Consider the following 27,664-nt stretch of genomic DNA (forward strand, 5'->3'; position numbering starts at 1 on the left):
TTAAAACAATCAGGGAGAGGCAGGTGAGGCACAAGTACTCTCTGTCAGTATATAAACATCAAAAATGGCAGTTGAACAGTGTAAGTGTCAATGCATCTCCGGAAATAAACAAGATGTCCTTGCCCTACCAAGTGTCTGGTAAAAAACTCACTTTCCTCCCATTCTTTGGTATATAGATATATTCCACACAAATCAACATAAATATTAAACTTCTTTTCCTAACAAGGGGCTGCATCTGCACTGTAGAAACAATCCAATTTAACACCGCTTTAACTAACACAATTCAATGCTATGGAATTTGAGTGACTGTAGTCTGTTGTGACACCAGAACAGAGCAGAGCTCTGGTGCCACAACAAACTACAGTTCCCAGAGTTCCATAGCTTTAAACCATGGCTATTAAAGTGGTGTCAAATTGGATTATTTCTGCAGTGTAGATGCAGGCAAGGTTACTCTTTCACAGGACTGCAGTCTAATACACCAAGACTGAAAAGCCTCTCATTGAAGATTATCACACACAGACAAATAGGGACGGGATTGCTCCCCCATCCATATCCTGTCATTAACCCATCTGTGACTGTGATAGTGTAAAAGATTTTCAAATCATAGCACCAATCCCACCATTAACCCATCATTAAAGCGGCATTGCAATAACGTGAACTTCTATTAATGAAAAATGCTGGCCAATATCGCGTTAATGACAGGCTAACGATGAGATCTGCATGACATCATCTGAAAGTCTTTTGCGCAATTGCGGTCAATTCTGCTTTTTGGATGGGTTAATGATGGGATCTGTGAGATGTCATCTGAAAGCCCTTCCCGCAATTGCACAGGAAGGATGGGACAAGGACGGGATAATCACCTCAAGATAAACTCCCCTGTTTCTTGTCTGTCTCTAGTTACCTCTTTCCTGAAAAACTATTTTCATTCCCTAAAATTTGGGGCCTAAAGGAGAAGTATAGAGTAGGTAGAACGGAGAGAGGTATCACTTGAAACCTCAGACAGGCCCTCCAAACCAAAGTGAGGATTCAGGCCCAGTGTGCAAGGATCCCATTTTACACACTGAGAGAGAGATTCTTAATGGCACTTTATTAAAACTTGCAAGATTGAGTACAATTATAAAAAAATTGTATACAATTATATCTATGACCTCAGAGCAAGCTGTGACGGGAAGACTGTTTCTACATACAATGGCCTAATCCCATGGATGCTGCATGGACACTAATTCATTATTTGTTGTTCAAGGTTCGCTTACTACATCACATACATGTTTTTGCTGCTTATGCATTGTTGTTGTCATGCTCCTTCAAGTTGTTTATGACTTATGGTGACCCTAAGGCGAACCTATCATGGGGTTTTGATTTTTCAAAGGGGGTTTCCCGAGGCCTTTCCCTGAGGAAGCTGAGAAAATGTGGCTTGTCCAAGGTCACCCAGTGGGTTTCATGGCTGAGCTAATAATCGAATCAGTGTTGTAGTCCAATGCTGAAACTGCTACTGCTTGCTGGCTATCCTCTTCTTATGCATAGCAAAACTGAAGTTATCTATTGTCTATTTGTCCCCTCAGAAACATGTTATCTGTTGCAGCTGTACTCCTTTATGTTCCCAGAGAAAGGAATGTCAGTTTTCAAGGCTCAAGGGTTCTGTTTGCTTGTCTAAGTCATACTACAGGGCTTTTTTTCTGTCCTTTGGCTACCAGAGGTCAAAAGAGAGGAGATAAACAGTTGAGAAGGAATGGGGTATATGTGGTAGACAGTTTTGGACTCTTACTCCCCTCTTCCCACACTATGATGGTTAGGGCTAATGGGAGTTGCAGTCAGTAACCTCAGAAGGGCCACACGATTCCTATCTCTGCAATATTTAAGGGAATCTGGACAGAGGGCACTCCTTCCCTGTGTGTTTAAGCCTGTACTAGTTTTTATTTTCATGTTGGTGCATGAATCTGGATAATGGTACTCTGGCATAGTCAGAGTAATAGCTCTGAGATGGGGTCTATGTGTGATATGAAGAACTCTGAAATGGCAACCCTTCCGGTGCAGTTTATGCTGGGGAACGAAGGGCTAAATAATAACTTGTCTGTGCTACTGCTGATTTAGAAAGGCATTGTAATAGTCACAATATGGCCCCATTCATTTCACACATTACTTTCACATACCTTTGCTTGAACACCTCAGTGGAATTGGATTCCATCAATACCCTTGCTAGTCCATTCATTATCATATTTATCTGTTTTAGTTCATTCACTCTTTCTGTTATCATCCTAAAGCTTAGCCTAAAGAACTGTTCACTACCTGACATTTGATTCAGGTTCCATTGATTTTATCTGTATAAATGAATACATACAATTGATTATATATGTATAAATGAGTCACCACAGATTCATCCCTGCATATTTGACAGTTGTACTGTTGATTATATATGTATACATGAATACATACCATTTATTATGTATGTATAAATGAGTCACCATAGATTCAGTCCTGCACACTTGACACTAGTTCCATTGATTATACATGTATAAATGAATACATGTCACTTATTATATATGCATTGGTGAGTCACCACAGATTAATTCCTCCAAACCAATATTTTCTATTACCACGCAGTATGCAGTACTGCTCCGCTGAGACACTTTGCAAGTTGGCAAAGAGTTCAGTGTTGAGTGATCAAGTGGTGAAAATTCAAGTGAAAGACAGGCACATGTGAATTGGCCTATAGGTTAGAGCAGTCTTGTCCTACTCTAAGTATTTAGCGTGATGTATCAATGAACCCAGTTTCTTTCTTCCCCTAGGCCTACACCAGTGTCACAAAAGCCCCATTGCAGCTGAGGGAGAATCACGACATTGCCAAGATTATGAACCTTATCATCTTTCACACGAAGATGCTAGACTCTGTAGAGGAACTGATGGTGGAAACTTCAGACCTCTCCATATTCTGGTGTGTACTTAGAAGGGATACTGTAGTTGATAGCTGAGTCAATGTCATATATATATATATATATATATATATATATATATATGGGTTACTGAAGGCATGATGCTTGTGAGAACTGACTCTGAATTCATTCATGTGTTTCTTGTTGGTACATGTTTGTAAGCACAAGCATGTATTTACAATTAATTGCTCTCAGTTACAGTGATGTTCCTAATGTATCCTTTCATTTGGCAGCTTCTATGTGCGCCTCTTGGAGAAGCTCTTTGCAGCCACTATGGAGAAACCATCCATGCTGCGCTATACGATTGCTTTCCCATGTCTCTGTGCTGACTTCTGCCATGCTACCCATCCTTTGTGTCCTGAGGAGGTATGTAAGCATTATACTGTTATACGGGAGGGAAAAGGTTGAGAAACATCTGCAGCAAAAGGGCCAGGAATCTGTCCCCAACAAATGAACCCTTTGAGGGTGTCCTTGCAACCTGTATGATGTTGGTATTTCAGCCCTCATTTTGTAGGGCAGAGGTAATAAACCTTGATGGGTCCAATTGCTCCCTAGGATCCACCACAGCCCTCACACATGTTTTGCTTGCTTTCAGTGCTTCTTTAAATTTTGCTGCTTGCCACTTACATTTAGTGGCAAACACCTAAAAGCCATTTAAAGCGAGCAAGCTGCTTGCTTTAGGTATGGTTTTGCCAAGCTGCTGCTGAAATGAGACATTGTGATTTGACTTTTCATTTCAGTGTCACAGGCTTTTGGGGAAGGGTGTGGTGTTATGGACTTTTATAAAAAGAAATGTTGGGTTTATTAGAGAAATTAAGTATGTTTAGGTATATGATATATAATAAATGTAATAAGAAAAGTGAGCTGTTGGAAGAGAGGTAAAGCATGGAATGGTGAGAGTGGCTGGTGTTTAGAGGGGGTGTTAAAATGGCTGGTGTGTAGGAAGGTTAGGCAGTGGGAGAGAGAGAGATTAGCTGGACTCAGAATGGTTACCATATATATTTGTGTACAAGTTGACCTCATGTATAAGTTGAGGGAAGGTTTCAGGGTCAAAATCATGGATTTTGATATGACCTGTGGATATGTCGAGGGTAAAACCTAGAGGGGTATAACAAAGGATGGAAAGGGGAAAAAATACCACTTCTGTTCATTCTTCTCATTCTCTGGACCTCTCCCGACCACCTAACACTGATTCACAGATGCTGGTGGAGAGGTTTGAACATTGGGTTGAGAAAAGAAGCAAGTGTTGTTAAATGGGGAGTTTTTTCCTTGGGAAATCAGACTGAGAACCTCTTTCAGAGAGAGAGAGAGAAAGGTGCGGGGCATCAGGCTTGCTGTAGTATTAGTATATTGACATGTATACAAGTCGACCCAGGATTTTAGGGTCAATTTTAGGGCATACATTTATCAACTTAAAGTTGAGTATATATGGTAGGTTCATTTAGGATTGTGAGGAGACAGGGAAAGAGACAGTAGAGTCAGTTAGGATTTAGACACATTTAAATAAATAATATTTAACTGTATGTTGCACTTCTGTTAGACAAATTATTTTCTTGTTATTTACATGCTTCTGGGAATGCTATTGATTGAGTTCAAATGCTTGGGTATGTGATTACAACAGTGATTCAGGGGTGGTGGTGTCTAGGTGTAAGATTGTAAGAAGAAAGTGTCTCACACAGGAATCAAGAGAACATTTAGAAGATCCCCACATATGGTGGCTATTGCTGTGGGGACAAGTGGAGGTCCCACAATTGGCAGTTCATTTTGTGTGGGCTTAATTTTTTTTAAAGATGTAACCTTTAATATACTTACTAAGAAAGATAAGCCTTGTTGAAAATAATAATACTGTACTTACTTTGGTGTAAGCAAGTCTTGTTGCATTTAGTCAAAGGCCATTACCATTTCTTTCCTTAATCTAGTACCCTCATCTGCGGAGCTGTGCCTTGGGTCTGTGCAACAACTTCCTGGAAGAGATGGCCAAGCAGGCTTGTACTTGCATCCTGGATGTTTGTGCTGAGCAGCGTAACTTAAGTGAGAAGGTAAGAATGTGGAGTAATTTAAGTTTCCTAAGTCTTCAACCTTCGCTAAGGGAACAAAAAAATTGAGTATCAAAAATGTCAAAACCAAGCCTGTTAGGGTCTAGCTTTAAATGAGCAGAGTAGCAGAAATGTGCTCTTGTCTAACTATACTTTCCTAAGAACTGAGACTGATTCCAGAAAACAACAAACACATAGTTTGTAGTTTAAAACAAAAGTTTACTAATGGCTTTAATCTATATTTACATAGGCACTATATCCTAATCTAGCTAGTGAATAGTTCAGGTAAAAGAAATATTTATCTCACCATCTTTCCAAAGAAAGTTGAGAGAGCATGAAGATGGAAACACAACAGCTCAGTTGAAAATATTTTAACAGAGAATGTCAGTTAATCCAAAAGTGGGAGTGATCTAAGTCACATGGTTAATTTGAATGAGACAGCAAGAGTGAGAGAAGAGAGTTTGCATGCAGGAATTCCCTATCTATCTTAGGGGGAAAGAGAATGCAAAACTCTTCCAACAGAGAAGCCAATTTCTTTCTAGCGTGCTGGGGAAAGGAAAAAAGGTTGTCAGGTACAGGACCTAGCAAAGCAACAATTTGAGACTATATTTCCCAGAGTCCTCCAGCTAACTTGGTCACTCAGATATATAGTTGAAAAAGTAATTTTTTTCAGCTCTAGTTAAATGCATAGTATGTAGTTGTATGCCTTCAAGTAGTGTCTGACTTCCTGCAGTCCTATGCTGAACCTATCACAGGATTTTTGTGCCAAGATTTGTTCAGAGGGTGTTTGCCTTTGTCTTCCTCTGAGGTTCAGAGAATGTAACTTGCTTGAGATCACATTCTATGGCTGCCTAGGAATTCAAACCATGGTCTTCACAGTTGTAGTCCAGTGGTCAAACCACTGCTCCACCCTGGCTCTCACATCGCATGTCCCTGAACCTGATTTTCTTTTAAACTTCCAAGTATGTACATAGTAGCCTGGTCAACATCAGAACACATGTGGGGAGATGTTAGGGAGAGGATCTTAAACCTCCCATCAGTGAAATGGAGGCTTAAAAAAAGAAGAAACTCCACCGGCTATTTGGTTAGGTTGATTTCATTGCACCTAGTTTTCAGTGTATGGCTGTTGAAGTAAGTTTTGTCCTTGGAATTATTCTCTGTACACACATGCACACCCCATACAACATTTTGCACTACCTTGTAACCATTATGCATTGTGATCTTACAAATGTAACCCTCTTGCCCTTTTTGTATTCTTACTAGCTCTTGCCCAAGCACTGTGCTGCCACCATCACCAAAGCCCGGAACAAAAGATCCCAGAAAGCATCCAAGAAAGGAGAACCAGAGAGGGATAAACCTGGTACAGAGAGCCACCGAAAGGACCGTAGCTTGGCTACCAAGTAAGACAGCAACAGAATTGGCTAAGTTTCTTCCATTGATGCCTTTCTGGAAGTTGAGTGCCATACTCTCCAACAGTTCACATACTAAAACTGGGATACCAGTGGCAGAGTAACATTAAAGTGTGGCCAAAAGGATGTGACCGGGGGGAAAGAATTATTAATAATGAATAGCACACAAAATTACTATTTTAAGAAGAGAAATCCTGGAATTTAGGTACTGTGTTTAGGAAAGCCTACTGGGAAGGGCAAGACTCCCCCTTCCTGCCTGCTGAGTTAATTACTTTGCACTTTGAAACTAGTTTTTAGCAATTAAGGTAAATCAGTATAAAGAGGGAAAGGTAGGAGGAGAAAAGAGAAACTAGAACATTTAAAAAGCGTCTGAGAAAGTAGGACAGCAGAGGATTAACTGGGATTGTCACCACCAAACTGAGGCAATTGGAGGATATGGAGTCCTGTAATTCTATTTTATAATGCACATAAGGAGCCCTGGTGGCGCAGTGGTTAAATGCCTGTACTGCAGCCATTCACTCGAAACCACAAGGTTGCGAGTTCAAGATCAGCAAAAGGGCCCAAGCTCAACTCAGGCTTGCATCCTTCTGAGGTCGCTAAAATGAGTACCCAGACTGTTGGGGGCAAATTAGCTTACTTGCTAATTAGCTTACTTGCTGTTCACCGCTATGATCTTTGGAATAGCGGTATATAAATAAAACAAATTACTGTATTAATTATTATAAAATTATCCTGCCATACATACAAGGAATGTCTGCTGGTTGACAAGAGAAATAGTTTAAAACATACTCTGTTGAAATCTTCCTATGTATTATTAAGTGCCCTCAGTGCATTATTAAGGCCTCTCAAAACACGTGTGGATAATATTTCATCATATTGTCTAGTCTGCTTTTGACTTTTTTAAAATGTAAAAGTAGGTATGCAGAATGCTATTTTTGATTAGAGCAGTGGTCTGGAAGAGAGAATCTTTAAACCTCCTGCTCTCCATTAATGATTTCCCTGAGTGATACAGGTCCCCCAAAGATGCATTTAATCAAACGAGAGAGAAAAGGGCATGAACAATGTAGATATGTCTTTTCCACACATGCACGGCTAATAGAAGCTTCAGAGAGTGGAAGATTTTAATAGGAAAAATAGTGTAAGGAAGGGAAGGGGTTAAACACTTCTCCCTGAAAGTCACTGCTCCAATCAAAATTGTCTGCTCTTAAGAATTTGGTTATTGTAAAAAGTCACAAGAATGAATCACAGGTCTTCGGCATGATAATTTTTTTGGCACTTAGTCATAGTGGTATATGAGTTCAAGGCATATATGTGCATGGTGTGCATGGTGTTATTATCCTTGGAAGCGTTAATAAACATGGCTAAATCTAATTTCTGTATATCTGTATGCCCTCCATGTTACATGTAATGTGTTTTGCACTGAAAATATTATACAATACTGATAAAGTCAGGTGTGTGTGTGTGTGTGTGTGTGTGTGTGTTATTACTTCCTTAGGAGAGAATTAGAATAGAAATTATGTGTGCAAAGTTGCAAATAGCTTTGAGCCCCTAATGGTAGAGAATGCATGACAGGCTTCCTAGGGACAGGGATGAGAATTGTACAGCTGTTCAGGTGTTGTTAAACTACAACTCCTAGCATTCATCACCATTGGATATGTTCCCTAGAGCTGCTGAGGAGCTGTCCAGCATAATTCTCTCTTATGCCTTAGGATGGCTTCCCAAAGACCTGATTACTAATATATTAATGTTCTTGGTGGTCCTATTACACCTTATATGCCCTGCAATTTACGGTACTATTTGGAATGTGACAGGTTAAAACTATAAATAAATTGGGAGACTTTTAACAGTGATGGATTGATTACAGTGTAATTTTTTTATAAGTACGTATCCTCTACATCTCTTCAACAACACCTCCCTCAACACATTTGGAATAGATACAATCTGTGATACAATTAAAAGAAAGAAGCCTGGCCTAACAAAGAAGCTAGTACAAAAAAATGATACGTTTAGAAGAGGAACAAATGGTGCTTTCATGTTGAAGTCAGGGCATCTATCCTCCTCTCCCATGCCTAGGGCTTTGCCAGATGTTTCAAGAGTTGGGTTCACCAAGTTCTCATCTGACTTGCACTTTTCCCTTTAGTTCCTCCTCCTTATCCTCCATCAGCTTCAGTTACGCTAATCCACCATCTCCTGCTTCTTTTTCTTCTTCTAGTTTGGACAAGCTACATATCCTATTGACTGAACTTTGCTGGAGCCTCAATCAAGTCACCAGCTTTGTGGTCTTTGAGCATATAGTGACTCCAGCGGAGTATCTCAGCAGCCAACTGGAGACTCGCCTCAGCAGGTACAGAAATGAGAGCACAGAAGGAAATGGTGGAGCTGCTTTGGCAGCAGGTCCTTTCCAGACTGAAGCCATAATGATGCAACACAGCTATTTGGCATACATGTGCTACACTAGTGTCCCCAAGATTTTCACATATATTGGGCTGCTATTGTTAATTGCCATCAAGTCAGTTCTTCTTATGAATGAGAGGCCTCCAAGGTCCTACAGATTTGGCTGTGGCTTTCTAGATTCGGTCTGTCCATTTGTGGTCTCTGTGACTTGCACAAATCAGGTTAAAACCCATTTGTGAAGGTTCACCAATGACCACTCAAAGAACCACAGTTACAGATAAGCAACATTTTCTTCTTCTTCATGGTCTCTGTGACTCACACAAATCAGCTTTTCCTCCATTTCTGTGAGTTCACAGACAGCTGCTCAAAGGAGCAATCTGTTCTTCCTCTTTTCCCACTGTCTCCCACTTTACCCAGTTGGTCTACAAGTCCCACAGTCCCCACCCAGCATGACCATTAGCTGTGCTACATGTTTTGCTCATCTTGTGCTAGTTAATTGTAGGCAGAAAGGCTTATGTATAGGTGGTAGAAATAAGGCCCTACCTCGGTGTTACTTAATTTACAATGAAATCCAGCTGCCCCTTGCCCCTGCTCCTCAACGTGCTGTCATCTGTCATATCTGGCCCTTTGTTCAGCGCTTCTGTGCTGAGAAGCACATCTTTTATAGGCCTGCTTTCAAGACTTTAAAAAAAAATAATAGCAATTTAATTAGCAAAGGCCATCCCAGTTTCAAAGCTGCAAAAAAGGCTTCTGCATTGGAGTCATAGCAGGTTCTGGCAGCTGGCATTGCCTAGCATCCCAGAGAAAAGAACTTTTGTTATTTTATCATCTCAGAGAGTGGTCAGTTGCTAGGTCACTTGCTTTCTGTTAGCTGTGAACTATGAAATAATTGTTTCAGTACTTTGATAATGAGAGGTATCTGAGTGTGTTTAGAATTATGTATCTGTTATGAAACTATTTTGAATTGTTTTGGAGATAAGAAAATAAAGTATGCCTAAATTAATAAAAGTTAACTTGCAGCTCCCAGAGAGCTGAACTTACAAGATCATACCAAAGCTCTAAGCTTTCGAATCTCCTTCCAGAGCATTGAGCTGAATTCCATGAAGATTTACTAACTGAGCGAAGAGTAGCTGATACTGAATTTGTGCACATTTTTAAAGCAAGCCTAATCAATATTATTCAATCTTTGCACATCTTAAGCTAGTTTCTTGCCATTCATCTGCAGAACTCAGACTTCAGTTTCCTTTGCTGGCTAAAGTCACTGTTGAATTGTTTTTCTTCTGTTGTCTGTCACCTTCTTATGCTTCCCCACTGTCCTTCCCAGCATACACATGAGTAGTTATGTTCTTGATCCCAAATGTACAGGTGGCTATGTCCTGTATCCGTGGGTTTTGAATATTGCGTGACCAGCAGCTCTCATTAAGAAAGTACCTTAAGCTTTATAGCATAACTATATACAGGAAATATTTGCTTTGTGGAGTGGACACTGATTGGTGAATGCCATGCTGCCAGATATGCAAGTATTGCTCTTTTGTGCATTCTCTCTCTGTTCGTTGGAGCTTTACACACTTTCCCTCCCCTCCACTTTTTCAGGTCTTTAGTACTGCTGGCAAAGCCAAACCCAAATTCACCAGAGTTATCACGACCCTCTGAAGTATTGGCTGGTGTGCAGGCCTATGCTACTTTCCTAGTGTCATTGATGCATCGCGTGGGACTGGATACTGGGCGTCTTCTCCGTAATGTGCTTCTGCAGCAGACTCAGCCCCTGGATGCAAATGGTGAACAAACTCTCACTACACTCTACACCAACTGGTAGGTGGTTGGAGCAAGATAATGGTTTGAGGAAATGAAGGGGTTGCTGTAGGCACCTTGCCATCATAATCAGGCCATGCTTTGATCCAAGGTTGAACAGCCTCATCCTTAGCATCTGCATTAAATGCCAGACTTAGTCCTAGAATATTTGAGGTGCTCACAAAGGCTATATCCACACTACAGAATTAAAGCAGATTGACCCTACTTTTACTACCATGACTATTCTACAGATGCCTTGAATTTTTAGTTTGGTGAGGTATTCAGCCTTGTCTATCAGAGAGCTGTAATACCTCACTAAGCTACAAATCTCAGGATTCTGTGGGACAGAGTCGTCCCATTTAAAGTGGTGTCAAACTATTTAATCTGCAGTGTGAATGCACACAAAGAAAGTACCTCTGAGTTATAGACAGAAAGCATTTTCTTAACCACTGAGCAGTCACAATCACATAGATGGATGGATGGATGGATGGACGGACGGACAGGCAGACAGAATTATAGCCTGAATTGTATGTATGGTGGGAGGTCCCTTATGACAGTTCCTCCCTCCCCATTGGTATAATTAGGGTTGGTATCACCCGCAGCGGTAACTCATGATGTCACCCCCCCATTGACCTCCTCCCATTTCCCACCATACAGAATCCTTAGCAATGCTTTTTTGCACTAATGTTACTCATAAATCGCAATTCCCATATACCACTGAATGTAATGCTAATAGTTGTGACACAAACAACTAGCAAAATTAACATTATACTTTCAAATTACAATATCATACACACAACCTAACTGTATTTACATATACATAGTGAAGATCTGGTTAAACTGTAAAATTTGAAATTTTATTTTTTTAAAAATTCTGGGGCCTTTCCTTTCTCCTCCCACTGAGCTTCACCCCACTCCCACCGTCAGTTAAGGAATTTCAAAGGGAAACAGATGAATGCTGCAGCCTGTTTCTGTCAAAAGGTAGGTGTTTGAGGAGTGTTGTCAGCCCCCCTTAGGGTGTCACCTGGTGCGGTCTGCATCCCCTAGTGATGCCATGGCTCCTCCCATTCCTCCCCACCCCTCCAAGGAGCCTTATCATTCCCTACCTCCCCAAGGAACTTTGTTATGTGTAGATTAACAGGTTTTCTTTGCTCATTCTTCCCAGGTACTTAGAGTCACTTCTGCGCCAAGCAAGCATGGGATCTATTGTCCTTTCACCAGCAATGCAAGCCTTTGTCAGCATACCCAAAGAAGGGGAGCAGACCTTCAGTGCTGAAGAATATTCTGATGTCTCAGGTAGGTGTTCATATGTCTAGACTGAACCATCCAGGACTGAGTTGCAGAAATGCATTTTGATGTGAATTTGGCACCTGTTGTCAGAGTGCAGTGATAGTGGATATTTTTTCAAACTGCTTTGACTTTGTTGGTTAGTTGAAGTTGTGGAGAACACTATCAAGCTTGAATTGGCTTAGGCAGATTTTGAATCATGTGAGTTGGAGCTGATAAATTTAAGCCTAAAGATCAAGTCCACAGCAAGGTGAGGGAGGAATACACAAGGGAACATGGGAACTAAAACTCTGGAATTGAGATGAAGCAGATGGTAACAGAGCAGTCTTTCCTGAGCAATTTGTGGTAATCTCCAAATTATTTAGAACTGGGGTTTGACCAGTCCTGAAACCCTCTAACTAAAACTCTCTAGTATCCAGGTTTAATTTTTGTTTCCTAAGGTCAGTCTGTCTTATTTTTTATTTTTGTAACCACTAGCTGGCAAAATTACAGAGACTGAGGGTCTCTGTCTCTGTTTGCTCTCCTGTTGTCCTGCCTTCTTTTTGAAGCTGGTTATAAAGATTAAAAATAAGACAGACTCTGACCTTAGACTTACATCAAAAAGGTGTAACAAAAGGAAAACAGATTAGGAGAAAGGATGCAAAAAGCAAACTTGGACACTAGAGTCTTAGTTAGAGGGTTCAGCAGATCATGAACTTGGATTTAGCAATAGAAGGGCTGCTGTTCTTTTCCTGTCATGGTCTCAATAGTGGCAATTGGAAACAGCTGGTAGGCTCTCCAGCTGTTTTCCAGCTATCCAAGTAACAAGGATGAGAGCTTGAAAATGCTCTAAGAACACAGAAAGGCTGAGATAAGCTCACTTTTCAATTTTCCTGGTTGGCCAAGGCCTCTGTTGCCTCAGTCTTCATAGGAAGAATCCATTTGGGATCAGCAAAGATTGGAACATCACTCCCTTGGAGTATGGTGGAGTCTCCTTCTTTGGAGGTTTTTAAACAGAGGCTGGATGACCATCTATCAGGATACTTTGATTCTATGTTCCTGCATGGCAGGCGGTTGGACTGGATAGCCCTTGAGGTTTCTTCCAACTCTTTGATTCTATGATTGATCATGGAGTCATCAGCTCTAGTGTCCAATCTGTATTGTTGTGTTTTAGCGAAGACCAAGTAAATACATTTTCTTTCCTGTGCAGAGATGCGTGCACTAGCAGAGCTCCTTGGTCCCTATGGAATGAAGTTCTTAAGCGATAACCTCATGTGGCACATAACTTCACAGATGGTGGAGCTGAAGGTATGGATTCAGGAGTGGATGGGAACATGCTGTGCTTGGCTGCCTTACAACTTATCTTGGGCAAATTATGAAATGTATGGAAGCACTAACTACGGCAGAGCACCTGGACAGTAGAAGTTTGCTGGAGTTTCTTGGGGAAAGATATGCACACTTGAGGAGGATTACTAGCTGCCAGAATAAGGTTACCTGAGACTGTGCCAGCATTAGCTCAAATATATTAGCAGAACCAAGCAATTTGCTTTAGAAAGTATTTTAGCTCCCCACACAAGTTATTTATAGGTTCAATTCCTGTGTATCCATTGAGCTACAGGCTAGAAACAGTCATTAACCCAGTGCCAGTCTTTGAGGGGAATATAAGGGGCTAGGGTCATACACCTCTCAGTGGAACTGTTTAAAACATCCTCTCTTTCTTGAATCAACTAATTGCTCAAGGAATCAGGAGGCAGAGAGGTGGGTAGCCATCAACCAAGCACTGTTGATCCCATTCTTTGTGCTCAAGACATTTTTCTTTTTCACCCTTTATTATTATCTCATAATAGTTTCCCCAATCACTTCTACCTTCCTTCCCCCTCATGCTTGTTAGCAAGCCTTTGGTTGTTGTGATGAGTGAGTCTTTACACCATGGGTAGACAATTTTTTAAATGTAGAGGGCCAAAGTCCCTTAGAGAAAATGTCAGGAACTCTTGCAAGAATTGTGAACCGATCATTTGCAAAAGGATTTGGAAATAAAGCCAGGGACCACATAAGAAAAGGTAAAGGGCCATATGCAGTCCAGTGCGCACTCAGTGCTCACCCTTACTTATACCCATACAGGCCATAGCTGCTTCTGTTGACTGGTGAACATTTGGAAGCTCAGGTCTAGTTGCAGCATGCTCCCTGCCTCCACTGACTGCTGGGAGTCCACAGCTGTCCACTGTCTCAACGGTTGGGCTTCTGCTTGTTCTGTGGTTGCCCACTTGAATCAGCAATCATGTTTTTTTATTGTCTTCTAGAAGCACATACCCCATTTCTAAATCCCAGGTCCTCTGACTTCATGCACTCAGCTTTAGGACCCATGCTTGTGTTATTCTCTCCTGTCAAAACTTCATCTGTGTTCACTGTTTTCAGAATCTTCATATGATGTAATTTGATTTTTCTTCACTTTAGAAACTAGTCACTGAGAATATGGATACACTTGTTCAAATCCGATCTAATTTCTATCAACCAGAGCAGATGGCAGCTTTACTGCCACGCCTAACATGTAAGTGCAAGATACAGATTCTGCATAGCCCCAATTTTCTTGTTCACAAACCATTGGTATAACTAAAAAGGGGGGGGAAAGAGTTGTTTTTGCTGTTTGCTCTCTGTATTTCAACTAGCCCTATCAGCTAGGAAAGTTCAGGGCCGTATGACTTGTAATGCTACTGCATGTGACAGTTTTAACAGAGGTGGCACTGAAAATATGCAACTCCCTTCCATGAGAGAACAGTCCTCCCATGCTAAAAATGTACTTATTTGTGTAATGTTTTGGATAATAATGCAAGTGATCAATTGTTCATTGCTATTTCTATTGCGTTTATGATATTTTAATGCATATTTTCATATTGTAGCAAATAGTTTACTATTTTAATTATTTATAACAAAGATTGCATGCTATAATGCAGCATGTTATTTTTGTGATTTTTAGAGCTGTAGTTTTAGGCATTTTAAATAATGTGTGATCATAATTAGGTGTTTTCATGTAAAAGTGTTAGCCATCCTGAGTTCTTATGAGAAAGAAAAAATATATAAATCAAATAAATGTATAATTAGAATCAATAGTTGTAATTGGATATAGGTATTTCTGAGCAGAACATTATTATATGTCAGCTTCCCCAACCTGACACCCTCAAGCTGTGCTGAATAGCAACTCTCATCATCCTTAGTCAGCATGGCAAGGATGCCAGATTACAGAAACATGCTGTGAGCTCTTGCAAACAGGCAAAAGATTTTAGGAATGTATGTTTGTATATCATTGTGCTGGAGATCCATCAATGTGCTGGAGGTTTGAGCATTGGACTATGACTCTGGAAACCAGGGTTGGATTCCCTTCTTGGCCATGGAGCCCTGCTAGATGACCTTGGGCAAGTCGTACACTCTCAGCTCCAGAGAACCCCATGGTGGGATTACCTTAGGCTCACCATAACTTGGAAATGACTTGTAGGCACAGAACAACAGCAACAATGTGAAATGTTCACTCAACTCTCCAGAAGAATCCAAGGATTCTTGCTTGTACTATTCCCAAATATCCAAATGATTCAGCTATATTGGACCTCCAGCATAGGTTTCAACTATATTTTCTGGGAGAACAAATAAACCATACTGGTTTTGTACATCTAGAAATTAAAGGTTGTGGCTCCTAGAAAATCAGGGCTCATCACCACTGTCATGTTTTCTTCCCAGCTGTAGATAATGTACTGAAGAGGATGACCATCATTGGGGAGATTTTGTGGTTCCGGTCCATGGGTCAGGAGGGCCTCCGAGAGGTGAATGCTTGAACCTCTGTGCATGAGTTTATTTGCAGCTGGGGCTCTTGGAACAAAATAATTCCATTCTTCCCTTTGGGCCCATTCACATTACAAAAAAAATCGGTTCTGAAACCGATTCAATCACGTGAAGTTCCTACTCACCCCGAATCTCACACAAGCGAATCCGGGGCTTGCACACCCGTTCTGTGTTAAATGGCCCCTAGCGCGGGTCTTTTGAAATCGGCGCAAATACCGTTTCTTTTTAAAAACCCCGGGTCCTGGGAATGAGAACTTTGGCCTCGATCATGATCGAGGCAAATTGAGGGAGGGATTTAGGTCAGAGGGTGGGCAAAGGGCAAGGCATTTCCTCCCCTCATCGGAGGGGAGGGGGAGGAGGAAAGAGCCCTGGGCAGAAGGGAGCAAGGGAAGGCATTCTTTAGGAGCCTCTTTTCCCTGCATCCCCTGCCCAAAGCCCTCTGTCGCTGGGCATTCCTTCCCTTGCAGGAGGAAAAAATCAGGTCATGAACGGAGCTCATGTCAGGCAAACCCCCCCCCCTTTTCAAATGCAAACAATTTCTATTCCAGAATGTATGTTTCATTTTTAACCATTATTTTTTGAGCGCACATGCGCATGGTTTCTATTCCAGAGGCAGATGGAGCCAGGCTTGCACTTGCTTTCTGCAGAGGGAGAAGCTACAAATGTTGCAAACAATCAATGTTACATTTTTAACAATTTTTTTTGAGCGAACATGCTAATGATTTGTCTTCTTGAGCAGATACAGCAAGGGAAGCAAAGGGAAAGCTAATGTTGCTTTTAAAAGCAAAAAAAAACAAAAAAACAAAAAGCATGGCAATCCCATCCTCTGCCTGGGACAGGGGCAGATCTGACCCAAAAGCCCACAGGTTTATTAAAAGAGAGAGAGAGAGAGAGAGAGGCATCTCTCTCTCCCTGCTTCAGCCGCTGAAACCCCTGTGCCTGGCTCTTTAAAAAGGGAGGACACTTCCCCTGATGCCCTGCAAACGTCACCATGACGATAGCTTGATTGGCAGCAGCCAATCTACAGAATGCATTCGATTTCTGTCAAAATGCATTCGATTTCAATTTGTAGTGGGCACTTGCTAACAGAGCGATTCGGGGGAGGGGCATCCGGATCATCCCAGTTCCCTCCATGTCTTTTAGGCCAGTATGAATGGGGCCTTTGACACTGATGGGAAACTAGCCCTCTGGATGTCCTTAGATTGCAGGTTACATCATTGTTCACCATTAACTATTCTAGTCAGGGCTGATGGGAGATTTAGTCCAACAATATGTTGGTCACAAGTTGCCAGTAACTTCTTTAGGCTCTTAAGCACTTTGTAGCAGGAGGGATCTGAACTACAACAAGTGTCCTTCGGGGCTGTACTTCTGCAGAATATCCCAGTAATGTAAAAGTTTTCACATCCCATGCAAAACAGATTTGCCTTGAGCTGCTCTCAGCCTTACAGCCTGTCTGCTCTGCTTTTGTCACTGGGCTAACTCATCATCCTATCAGGCTCCATTTCTTTTTCTTTTTCTTTTTTGTATGGATCCTTCAGATAAAAGCTTGGTACACTGAATAATATATTTGCCAACTCAACTATACTGGCTGACCAGGTTTAGGCAATTTATGGGCCACTAGATGTTTTTGAACTGCAGCTCCCATTGGCTGCCACTGTCCAACAACATTTGGAGGGATACAGGTTTCACATATCAGTCTGTTCTGTGAAGGATGAGCATTGCACCTAGGAAAAAGAGTAAACCTTTGCTCTCTCTTTTTTTCATTATCTTTTGCATTTTGACTCTGACAGGTCTTCTCCAGTCACTGCCCTTTCCTGATGGGCCCCGTAGAGTGCCTAAAGGAATTTGTCAACCCAGACATGGACATAAAGGTACATTTTAAATATTTTTTCACTCTCACTGGTCTGAGAAATGCATCTGTTAGATGGTTTAGTTCTCCCAAATGTCTCCCAAAGCCTGCAATGGGAGTTATATTGGCTGTTTGAACCCTAATGTCCTGAGACTTTTGGGGAGAAAAAGCTTGGAAATAGCAATGCATTTATTGTACAACAAATGTCTCTGCTGTACTGATGTATGAAACCTGCTTTGGCTTAGGAGGATGGGGAGGGAGAGATTTTGTATCCAGTTACTAGGATTATCAGCCACTTAAGGACATGATAGCTGTTAATTGCTCAGTTAAAGCTGCACAGATTTACATTAGAGAAAACCGATTGTTTTGAATAAAGAATAATAACACAAAAGCCATCCTGGGCCAGATCAAAGGCCTGTTCAGGACTCTGTTCTCACAGTGGCTAAATAGTTCACTCTGGAAGAAGCATCACTAGGGGGCTGTCTGACTTACCAGATTCAAATGGGAGTGAACACTTGGTGGAACAATTGCTTACAGTCTGCCCCAAGACTCTGCCCCCAGCCGCCCACCTCCACCAGCCAGAGCACCTCTACTATCTATCGGCTGTGGCTGCTGGTGCCACCTGGCAGCCCCTTCCAGGTCGGGCCGTGCTGCTGGCTGGGCCAGGAAAGAGAGGTGCTTGTGACAGCAGCAGTGGTCATCATGGACTCCTTCCACAAAAGAAAAGAAGTCTGTGGCTACCCATGCCACCATCGCCTTCCTTTCCTGTTCAGCCAGCAGCCTCACCAGACCCAGAAGGGGCTGCTGGGCAGCAGCAACACCCCACCCAATCACAGCAGAGGCAGCATAGCTTGGGGATGGGGGCAACTGGGATGTGTGCCAGGCAGCCTGGGGGGTCAGCACAAGTTATCGCACCAGAGTGACACCAACCCTACTGATGCCACTGCTCTGGGAAGCCCACAAGCAAGACAGGAGTGCACCATTACCCTTCTGCTCATGTTCCTCACCAGTTGGTACTGAGACACATACTGCTTCTGATACAGGAGGCAATACTGAGCTCTCATACCTAGTAGCCACTGTAACCCTCTGTGAATTTCTCTAATCCCTTCTTAATGCTGTCCAAGCTGCCAGTTTGTGATAGATACGGTAATTCTATTGTTTAACTATCTGCTGTGTAAAGTACTGCATTTTGTCTATCTGAAATTTCCCACAGTTCGCTTTCATTGGATGACTCCTGCTCCTGTTACTATGGAAGAGGGAGAAAAAGTCTGTCTTTTTTCTCTGCATAAATTTATACACCAGTTACTGCCTTCTCCCTTTACTTGCCATTTCCTCCTAAGTTAAACAATCACAAATATCGTTAACTTTTCCCCATAACGAATGTTGCTCTCTCCTTCTTGTCATTTTCTTCATATTTACCAGTGCCTGAGTTGTCATCATCGGCATTCTCCTTTTCTACCACCACCTCTTCTTCCTCTTCTGCTGTGTTCCACCTCTCTGAGAGATAGCAACCAGAACTTTAAACAATATTTTATGTATGGGTGCACTATAGCTCTTAAGGTATTAATGATACTGGCAATTTCAGTCATGATCCTTCTCCTGTTAAATCCTTAATATGGCAGGATACCTTCTTTGAGGAACAGTTAATTGCATTTTTGTTATGTAAATAGCAGCCCCAGGGAAGCTTGATCTGGCTCCTGCCAATGGGGAAAAAGGGAGAAGGAGAAGTTCAAATCTTCCACTACCTGCTAAGATCTCAATAATAATTGCCTCTCCACAGGCGCTATTTGCATTTCAAGGGAAGCTTCCTTTGGTGCAAATGGGAGCAGTGGGAAGTTGTTTTCCCTTTAGGTTTATTGAAGGATGAGAAGCCCACATACAGGAATACACATATGCATATACATGACTTCTCTGTGTTTATATGATGAGCGTGTCTTGCAACTGACAATATCACAGGGCCAAACTAGATATTAAAAAATTACCAATTGGTTGAATAGCTTAAAGTAGACTACAGGTGAAGTTCCTAAGCTACACTGGGACCCTGGTATGGAGGGAATTTAACCCTTCCCTATTTTGCTGCACCTTCCTGCCTGCTTTTTGCACTGTAAAAAGAGCTTCTGTAGGGGGCAAATGGGAGCTATTTGACAATTACACTTAACAGGACATTTGAAGAATGTGCTAATAGTTTAGATTAGAAACATAGGGGGAAAGTTAAAGCTTCACTTGCACAGGCTTTATCCTGAACACTTGCGATGTGTAACAAGTCATATATCCCAAACTTCTTTCACAGTCTGTGGGTCTTGCCACACAACATTCTTGATGTGATGTGCCTTCATATCAGCTCCAACTCATGCTAACTCTATCAAGGGGTTTTCTTGGAAAGATTTATTCAGCAGAGGTTTGCCATGTCCCTCTTGTGAGGCTGAGAAAGTATGAATTGCCCAGAGCTACCTCATGGGTTTCCATGGCTTAGGAGAGATTCCTGGTTGGAGTCCTAGAGTCTAACACCCAAACTAGGTCACCACACTTCCCCCAGCAGTATAAAAAAGAAAGAGAAATATACAGTATTATAGACCTCCTAATTAAAATGTAGTCAATAAGACACTGAGCGAATGACATTGGACCGCAGCAGTTGCATCTGTGGTTGATGATTAAGCTTCAAGGCAACTCTTATGTAGAACTCCATAACTACTAAAGTACTAAAAGGAATGCCTAAATGTTGAGTATTATTGCTGTGGATGCCCTGCACAAGAGTGTGGTGAATTGATGGCCCCTAGGCTACTAGATTTCAACCCAGTTCTGATGGCTAAAGACTTAGGATTTATGCTGTGCCATCATTCCAGTTCCATACACTCTGCAAAGCTGGACAGTTATTTCAGCACAGCATTGCTGCAAATAGTCAGAAAAGACAGGGGAGCAGAGAATACAAACACATATCTCTGCATTTGCTTCCACCCACCTACACCATCACCATCAATACAGCTATCTTTGACTAGTTTTATTTCTCTCCATGCTACTAAGGTGATGGTTTGGCTTTTGTCTGTGTATTATTTTGCCAAGGTGCTGATTATCTTGTGACATGTGGTGACTTACTTAACTTAACCCTCATCCAGGTAATACTGTGGTGGAAATGATATCACACTCAGGGTGACCAGATATTCTCCTTTTCCAGGACATGTCCTACATTTCAACCTTCTGTCCAGGAGGAATTCCAAAATGTCCGAAGGCTGCTTGAGGACACAGTGCAAATGTTGAAAAGGTTTTCCCCCCTTAATTTCAGCACAATGGACAAATGAAAGGAATAATTTAAATGTAGATTCAGGTCCAAAACACAATGCAGAAATAATCTGGTTTGAGATAGCTATAATTGCCTTGGTTTAATGCTAGGGGATGCTGGAAACTATAGTTTTGTGAGACCATGAATCGGAACTCTGGTGTCTCAATAAACTGCAGTTCCCAGTATTCCCTGAGCCTGGGCAGTTAAAGCGGTCTCAAACCAGATTATTTCTGCCATGTGTTTTGGCCCTCAGTCAAGGGTTTGTTGCTAGTAAAGTACAATTTTAAGCATTTGTCTTTCCCAGAGTTCTACAAGTATATTGCAAGCCAACAAGACATTTTAAATCAGATAAATGCAGCTGAGCACATAATAAAATATAATATGTGTAATATAGCTGTAAATAAACTATATGAAATGAATTTATATTTATATTAGTATTTTTAGCTTTTATTTGTAATGTCCTACATTTTTCTTGAATGTCCTATATTTTGCAGTGCTTTGTCCACCTTTGCGGTTATGATATCTGGTCACCCTGACCACACTCTTTGAGAGTTTCTTGAGTGTTTTACCTTGGTGTGTTGATGTACCCCTAGCAATGATGTTTTTAAACTTTTATATTGTGATGCTTTTACTTGTATTTTATTGTTCTTTCTTTGTAAGCCACCTTGATCATGCAATTGGAAAGGCGGGGTAGAAATAAAAATTATGATTATTATTATTACATATCTCACCCCCTGCAGTTATGAAGGTTCATCTTTCTCTGGGTCAAGTAAGCAAATCAGCTCTGCCCTATGGTCCATCCATGAAAATTGTGCTTGCAAGGGTAGGCAGGGTCCTCTTTCCTGTCTGATTTTGCTAAGAGTGTATTTCCAGCAGCTGTCTAGTTTCAGTGCAGCAACTGTATGTCATTGTAGTGCAGCCCTGCCTTTTCTGACTTGCTTACCAAGGCCTCAGCTTCCTCCTGAGCCTTTATCATTGGAAATGCCAGGGACCGAACCTAGGACTGGCTGCATGTAAAGCAGGTCCTTCCTGACAGGTCCTTGCCATAGCAAGGCTGGCAGTGCTGTTGTTGATGGGGATTATATTGCTTCCTTCTCTGATCAGATCTTGTACTGTAAAACAATTGTTCCCAAATTCAGGTCACCAGATGTCATTGGATTTCAGCTCCCAGAAATTTCAGACAGCGTGGCCCCATAGGAATTCTGAGTGCTGTAGTTCAATGATTCTATGAATGATGTCTGGGGACTCAGGATTGGGTATCAGTGCTGTTCAAAGGTAGGAGCTGAATAAGGCATCATTGCTCCTTGGGCTTAAGTATTTACTACTCATCCCTGATTAAAATTGACTCTTAAGATTTAGAAGCAAGTAGCTTGCATTTCTGCTAATTTTTACCTCAGTCCCTCCCATTCATCTCCTTTAATCTTGGCTTCCCTTGTTTATCTCTTATTTTCCCCACAATCCTAAACTGCATTCTTTAAAAGAGGGATAGGAAAGTGTGGCCTTTCAGTGCTATGCTAGTATGCTAGCTAGGGCTGATAGCAATTGCAGACCAACAATATCTGGAGGGCCATGTGTTCCTCACCTGTACTGAAAAGCACTGTTCAAAGGGATGTCTGAAAGTCACCAGTTATCAGTTTCAACACCTGCATCTGCAGTTTATCTTACAGGGTTGTTGTAAGGATTGCTGAAATTTGCAGTGAACAGAACTGACTTTAATTTGGAAAGGATTAGATTTTTTAAAGTAGTTTTGTAAGCATATAGACACGTACTTGTGTGGGTGGTCCTTTGCTTTTAATGAATTTTTATTATTTGTATGTAGCATTTTAATGCCAGATAGGAATTCAGAAACAAAATGAAAAATCCATTAATGTAAGGGATGCATAAAAGACCTAAGTTTAAGACAATCTACATAGTAAAATGGAGTAATTATTTCCCTGAGTAGCCTTAATCTGAATTTGCACATAGTATTTTACAGTAATCAGAACTGCTGTGCTTTACAAATAACACTGAAGTTACGTGTGGAGAAGGAAAATGGAAAAGTAAGAATATTTTAAAACCATGATTGTACTTAGGATGCATTGGCTTGTAAATATTCTACCATAGTTGCTGTTGCTATCCTGTGTCATGGATGCAATGGCTTGTAAATATTCTGTATTAGTTGCTTTTGCTATCCTGTGTCATGGCTGGTGAAATCTTGACGCACACACACCATACGTTTTGAACATCTAACTCCCACAATCCCTTACCATTGGTCATGCTGGCTGAGTTGAACACAACTGGAGGGGCAAAGCTGCCAACTTCTGTACAGTTGCTATGCTAGAAATTGCTCACAGAGCTATTGCTTTTCCTGTTTTTATTCAAAATGTTCTACCGCCATGCCTTGATTTGGAGCTTCATGAATTCCCCTTCCACTGAATATCTCTTTTCTGTTTGCTCTGGATCTTGCCACTAGGGGCAGCTGTTCTCCATAGTATTGGCTCTATCACTGTCCCTAAACTTCCTTGACAAGCAATGCAGCAGCAGGGAAGGATGTGCATGAAGAATGTAAATGATGGGGATGATTAATTCCAAGGCTAGATGGTTAGTGTGGTAACTACCCCTCCTTGCTTCTCCTCCCTATTGCTTTAGGCTTAATTACAATTATTATTAGTGGTAAAGCACAATGGATAAATAGAGAAAACTCTGATTTGCATCCCCAGATGATTGCAGGGAAAAGTAGGATTTGGATTGTGTCAGAGACAGTCAGATCTATCTGTCTGTCTGTCTGTCTATTTATCTAGGTAGCTATCTAGTGTTTATGTATCGCCTCACAGCCCAGGAGGGCTCCCAAGGCAATGAACAAATCAAAACCAATTAATACCAAGATAAAACCATTTTGATAAGACATTAAAATATTCTTTTAAAATTCCTAAAAGCAGTCTAAAAACAATCCTAGAATCCACTTTTGAAATAGTTAAAACAGCAGTTTCAGACACTGAATGCCATGCAGAACACCACTGTTTTGGCTGCCTGCTGGAAGATTAAAAGAGTCTAGGGAGTTCTAGTTGAGACACAGATACAGAGAAAGCCATGGTATGCGTATCCAACAACCTAACTTCATGAGGTATTGAAACACACAACAGGGCCTCCTCTAAAGATCCCAGATTTTTGGCAGGCTCATATGGAAAGAGGTAGTTCCCCCCCCACCACCACCACCAGATATGTTGGCCCAAAGTCATTTTGGTCTTTATGTGTCAACAACAGTACATTTGGACCTTCATATCTGTGGGAGATTTGTTCAGGACACCCTCTGCGGATACAAAAAATCATGGGACCTCAAGTCCCATTGTCCCTAATGGCGGTGTGACATCCGTGTGGCTGTTAGTGCAGCTGTGTGCATGCACTGTCATTTGGAACAACAGGGCTTACCATCCACGGTTGCTCAAATCAGTGGATGGCAAGCCTATGGATGGCGAGGTCCCACTGTATCTTGAATTGACCTTGGAAGCAAATTGGAACACGATGTATCTCTTATAGGAGATAGAACCAGTGTTGTACAGTCTCTAAAATGCATTCCTGACCCCAGTGTGGCTATATTTTCACTAGCTGCAGTTTTTGAACACTCTTCAAGGGCATCCCCATGTAGAATGTTTTACAGTAAATCAAGAGGTAACTGAGGCATAAACAACTATAGTGAGATCTGTTTTCTCTAACAAAGGGTAAAACTGGCACCCCAGTTGAAGCTGCGCAAAAATGCTCCTGGCATGAAGACTGGATCTGTTAGGAAACAGCCTCCCTCAGCAGAGTATAGCAGAAGTAATGTGTCTCAGACTTTCATACCTTCCTGGCTGGGATTGACTGAAGTGAAAAAAACAAGTAGGCAGCATCAAGTTATAAATTAAATAAATTTACTCATTACTTTTTGAATGCACATACACTTGAAGTACCTACATCCTAACTATCTAATGAAAAGATTAGGTTAAAAGAAGAGCACCAGTGAGCTTAAAACTTTAACTCGCCACCTTGTTAGGTTGAGAATAAGGAAAGAGCAAAGAGCAAAAGAATCTCCAATTGTTCTAACAGCAGTGAAGGGGTGTGTATGATTTTCCAGCAAACCTCGGTTCCCTACTCCTGTTTTAGAGGAACCACATGGACTTAAGTGTTTGCACAGATTCTGAAAACACAGGGAGCAACTACGGTGTTGACTACCACACCATCTGTGAAGTATGTAATGGTAGCCTGAATGAATGTGGAGGTGGAGGCATGTCTTTAAGGAGAGGAAGACTTTGAGGTTTTTTCCACTCAGAAAGGTAGTGAAATAACAGATACATTTCTAAAGGAGCACCATACTGAGTTTGATAGAAAGCTTGCAGAAAATATTCAGTAAAAGGAGAAGTGACATCAGCTGGTATGCATTCCTCAGCTTACTTGATGGGGAGTAGCAGTGAGATCACAGCTCTTCTTAGTCACTGTCTTTAAAGGGCATGGGGAGGAGAGACATTATTTGCTTTCTAATTTCATTTACCCCTTCCCTTTTTTAAATTCAAGCTGTGGTTGGACAAAAAGCTCCAGATGAAGGACAAAGGCGGAAAGAAAGTGATTCCCAAACTTTGTTTCCAAATGATTTGTTCCCAAACACTCAGCAAAGTTACCACAATTATGGGTGCATCTAGACTGGTTGAAAAGTCCAGATTATGTTCCCATTCTTTCCTGTTTTATACTGTGCAATAGTAAGCTGACCTGGGGAATTGATATTAAAAGTCTCTGATCATACAAAATGTGTATGGATCTGCAAAATAAAATCAGAAAGAACAGGAACAAGATCTAGGACTTTTTGATATTTTTAATCAGTCTACTCTAGATGCATCTTATACAGTGGTACCCCGGGATACAAAAGCACCGCGTTACGAAATTTCCGGGATACGAAAAAATTCCATAGGAAAAAACTGTTCCGGGTTACGTTTTTTTTTTCGGCTTACGAAAAAATTTTTTGGTGCTTTTCGGCGCTTTTTCGCACGAAATCGCGGCTTCCAGCGCTAGCGCCTATGGCTTTTTCGGGTTGCGAAAGATTTCGGGTTACGAAGGGCGCCGCGGAACAAATTAATTTCGTAACCCGGGGTACCACTGTATAACTATTTACAGGGAAGTCCCCAGCACACACATTCATATCCACCCCTGTTTTAAAGGAACCTCATCTGAAAGAGGAGGCATGGTCAGATCCACAGAATGTGGCTTTTAATGCTAGGACTCATATTAAAGAAGATTATACCTCTCTCTTCTCCCCTGTGTATACGTTTGTGTGTGTATACAAACACCATTCAGAAGTATGGAGTTCTACATCAGAATGTAACTTCAGATAGGCTTGAGCTCCAGATGTTAAGACCGTGTGCATGTGTTAAAATGTCCAGACCTTTTGACTCCTCTGGTTCTACCTTCCATTAGTCCCATTAAATCCTTCCTCTTCTCCATAGCCTCCTCTCCAGATCCTGCACAAAATTCCATGATCCAAGATTTTGTGACCCACACAGAAGCACCTGGTTTCTATTGCTTGTTGCTGGTTTTTAAAGGGATCTTTTGGAACTTGCCGTTCTGCACATGCTGACCTCTGTAGCCTGTGACTGCCAAATTTAGAACATACTACTTGGCAACTGTTATGCTGCTTTGAAGTAAATGTGTGCACTGTCTATGTGCATGCATGCATGTGATTGCTGTTTCTGGTTAGCTCCACCCGCACAATGGTGTTGGCCTCAGCATATTTGCAACAGTCTATAGCTTCCAGGAGTCTGTTTATTATCTGCTCTTCCAGTCTCAGGTGTACCAGGTGGCTGAGCGCAGGTGCTCAGCCCCATCCAGCTAAAAGGAACAACTGCCCTTGTTGTGTAGCTACGTTGAGCATGGCTCATCTTCCCTGCAGCTCTCCTGCCACCCGTTCCTCTTTCAACTGCTTAGAGGCATCACCTCTTCACCGGGCTTCTTTCAAAGCAGCATCTCTCCAGGGATGTGGGCAAAAGCTAGCACTGCAGGCTTCTCTTCCCTTTGAAGAGTAAGCTGCTTCTAATCTTCCTTCGCTTCCTTCCTTCTCCCATCCCAGCCCTTTAAAAAAAGAAAAGAAAAGAAAAGCCATGGCGCAGAGTCTAAGCTGTTGCAATAATGAAAAGGCCATGTCCCACAGAGCTCTTAAAAGCAGTTTTTCTGTCTCTCATAGGATGTCTTAGCTGATCCTTGCTGTCACTAGGTGCTGCTGTTCCACACAGCCCTCTCCATTTCCCTCCAGACAGCTGTGCAATCCAGTGCTTGCCTTCTGGAGTAGCAGCATAGATGTTCATTTTTACCTTGGCAAGGCTAAGAAGGGATAGGAATGGGGAGCTACCAAAGCTCACTTCAGATTAAATCAAGAGTAAACTGAGCTACTGTGCGAGAAAATGAAAGCTCATCAGAGGCTTGGCAGATATTTCCAAGTCAATACAGCTGTTTTTGTAGTACATCTCATGATTTTTAGTATGAGAGATGCATCACACCTTGTCTGTTGGTTGGCCACCACTGCTGTTTGTATCTGGAGACATACACGGAGATGGAGATGCATGGTAGTGAGGCAATAGCAGAGAGAGAGAGAGATGCAGTAATTTTGAAAAAAACCTTGCTATTCCATTTTCCCAACCACATACAGGTGAAAAGGCAGTTTTCAGGCCAGACCAAGCAACACAATGGCCTGTTACAGACTGCCAGAATAAAGCTGCTTCGAGTCTCTTTGGAGGTATGCTATTTAAATGATGCATGGGTCCTAAGAGTCCGGAGGTCGTGCCAAAGCCACACTCCATTCCTAAGCACTGGAGTGCAGCTTTGGTGCAGCTTCCAGATTCTTAGGATGCATGCGTCATTTAAACACCATACCTCCAAAGAGA

At 41.7% G+C, this 27,664-nt stretch overlaps 1 protein-coding gene across 6 annotated transcripts in view; it reads left to right on the forward strand.

Moving 5' to 3' along the window:
- Positions 1 to 27,664, forward strand: part of NCKAP1L (NCK associated protein 1 like) — a 134,269-nt gene that overhangs the window by 81,756 nt on the left and 24,849 nt on the right. For all 6 annotated transcript variants that reach the window (XR_006102424.1, XM_042454311.1, XM_042454306.1 and 3 more), the window contains exons 16-26: positions 2,787 to 2,932; positions 3,164 to 3,296; positions 4,850 to 4,969; positions 6,230 to 6,366; positions 8,588 to 8,719; positions 10,363 to 10,581; positions 11,726 to 11,856; positions 13,037 to 13,134; positions 14,281 to 14,374; positions 15,556 to 15,638; positions 17,448 to 17,528. Coding sequence is in view for 5 of the 6 variants with exons in the window: in XM_042454311.1 (XP_042310245.1) it covers positions 2,787 to 2,932; positions 3,164 to 3,296; positions 4,850 to 4,969; positions 6,230 to 6,366; positions 8,588 to 8,719; positions 10,363 to 10,581; positions 11,726 to 11,856; positions 13,037 to 13,134; positions 14,281 to 14,374; positions 15,556 to 15,638; positions 17,448 to 17,528 (1,374 nt within the window). In the remaining variant the exon portion in view is untranslated. The remainder of the gene's footprint in view (positions 1 to 2,786; positions 2,933 to 3,163; positions 3,297 to 4,849; positions 4,970 to 6,229; positions 6,367 to 8,587; positions 8,720 to 10,362; positions 10,582 to 11,725; positions 11,857 to 13,036; positions 13,135 to 14,280; positions 14,375 to 15,555; positions 15,639 to 17,447; positions 17,529 to 27,664) is intronic.

The sequence above is a fragment of the Sceloporus undulatus genome, chromosome 2 (genome assembly GCF_019175285.1).
Source record: "Sceloporus undulatus isolate JIND9_A2432 ecotype Alabama chromosome 2, SceUnd_v1.1, whole genome shotgun sequence".
Classification (NCBI taxonomy): Eukaryota; Metazoa; Chordata; class Lepidosauria; order Squamata; family Phrynosomatidae; genus Sceloporus; species Sceloporus undulatus.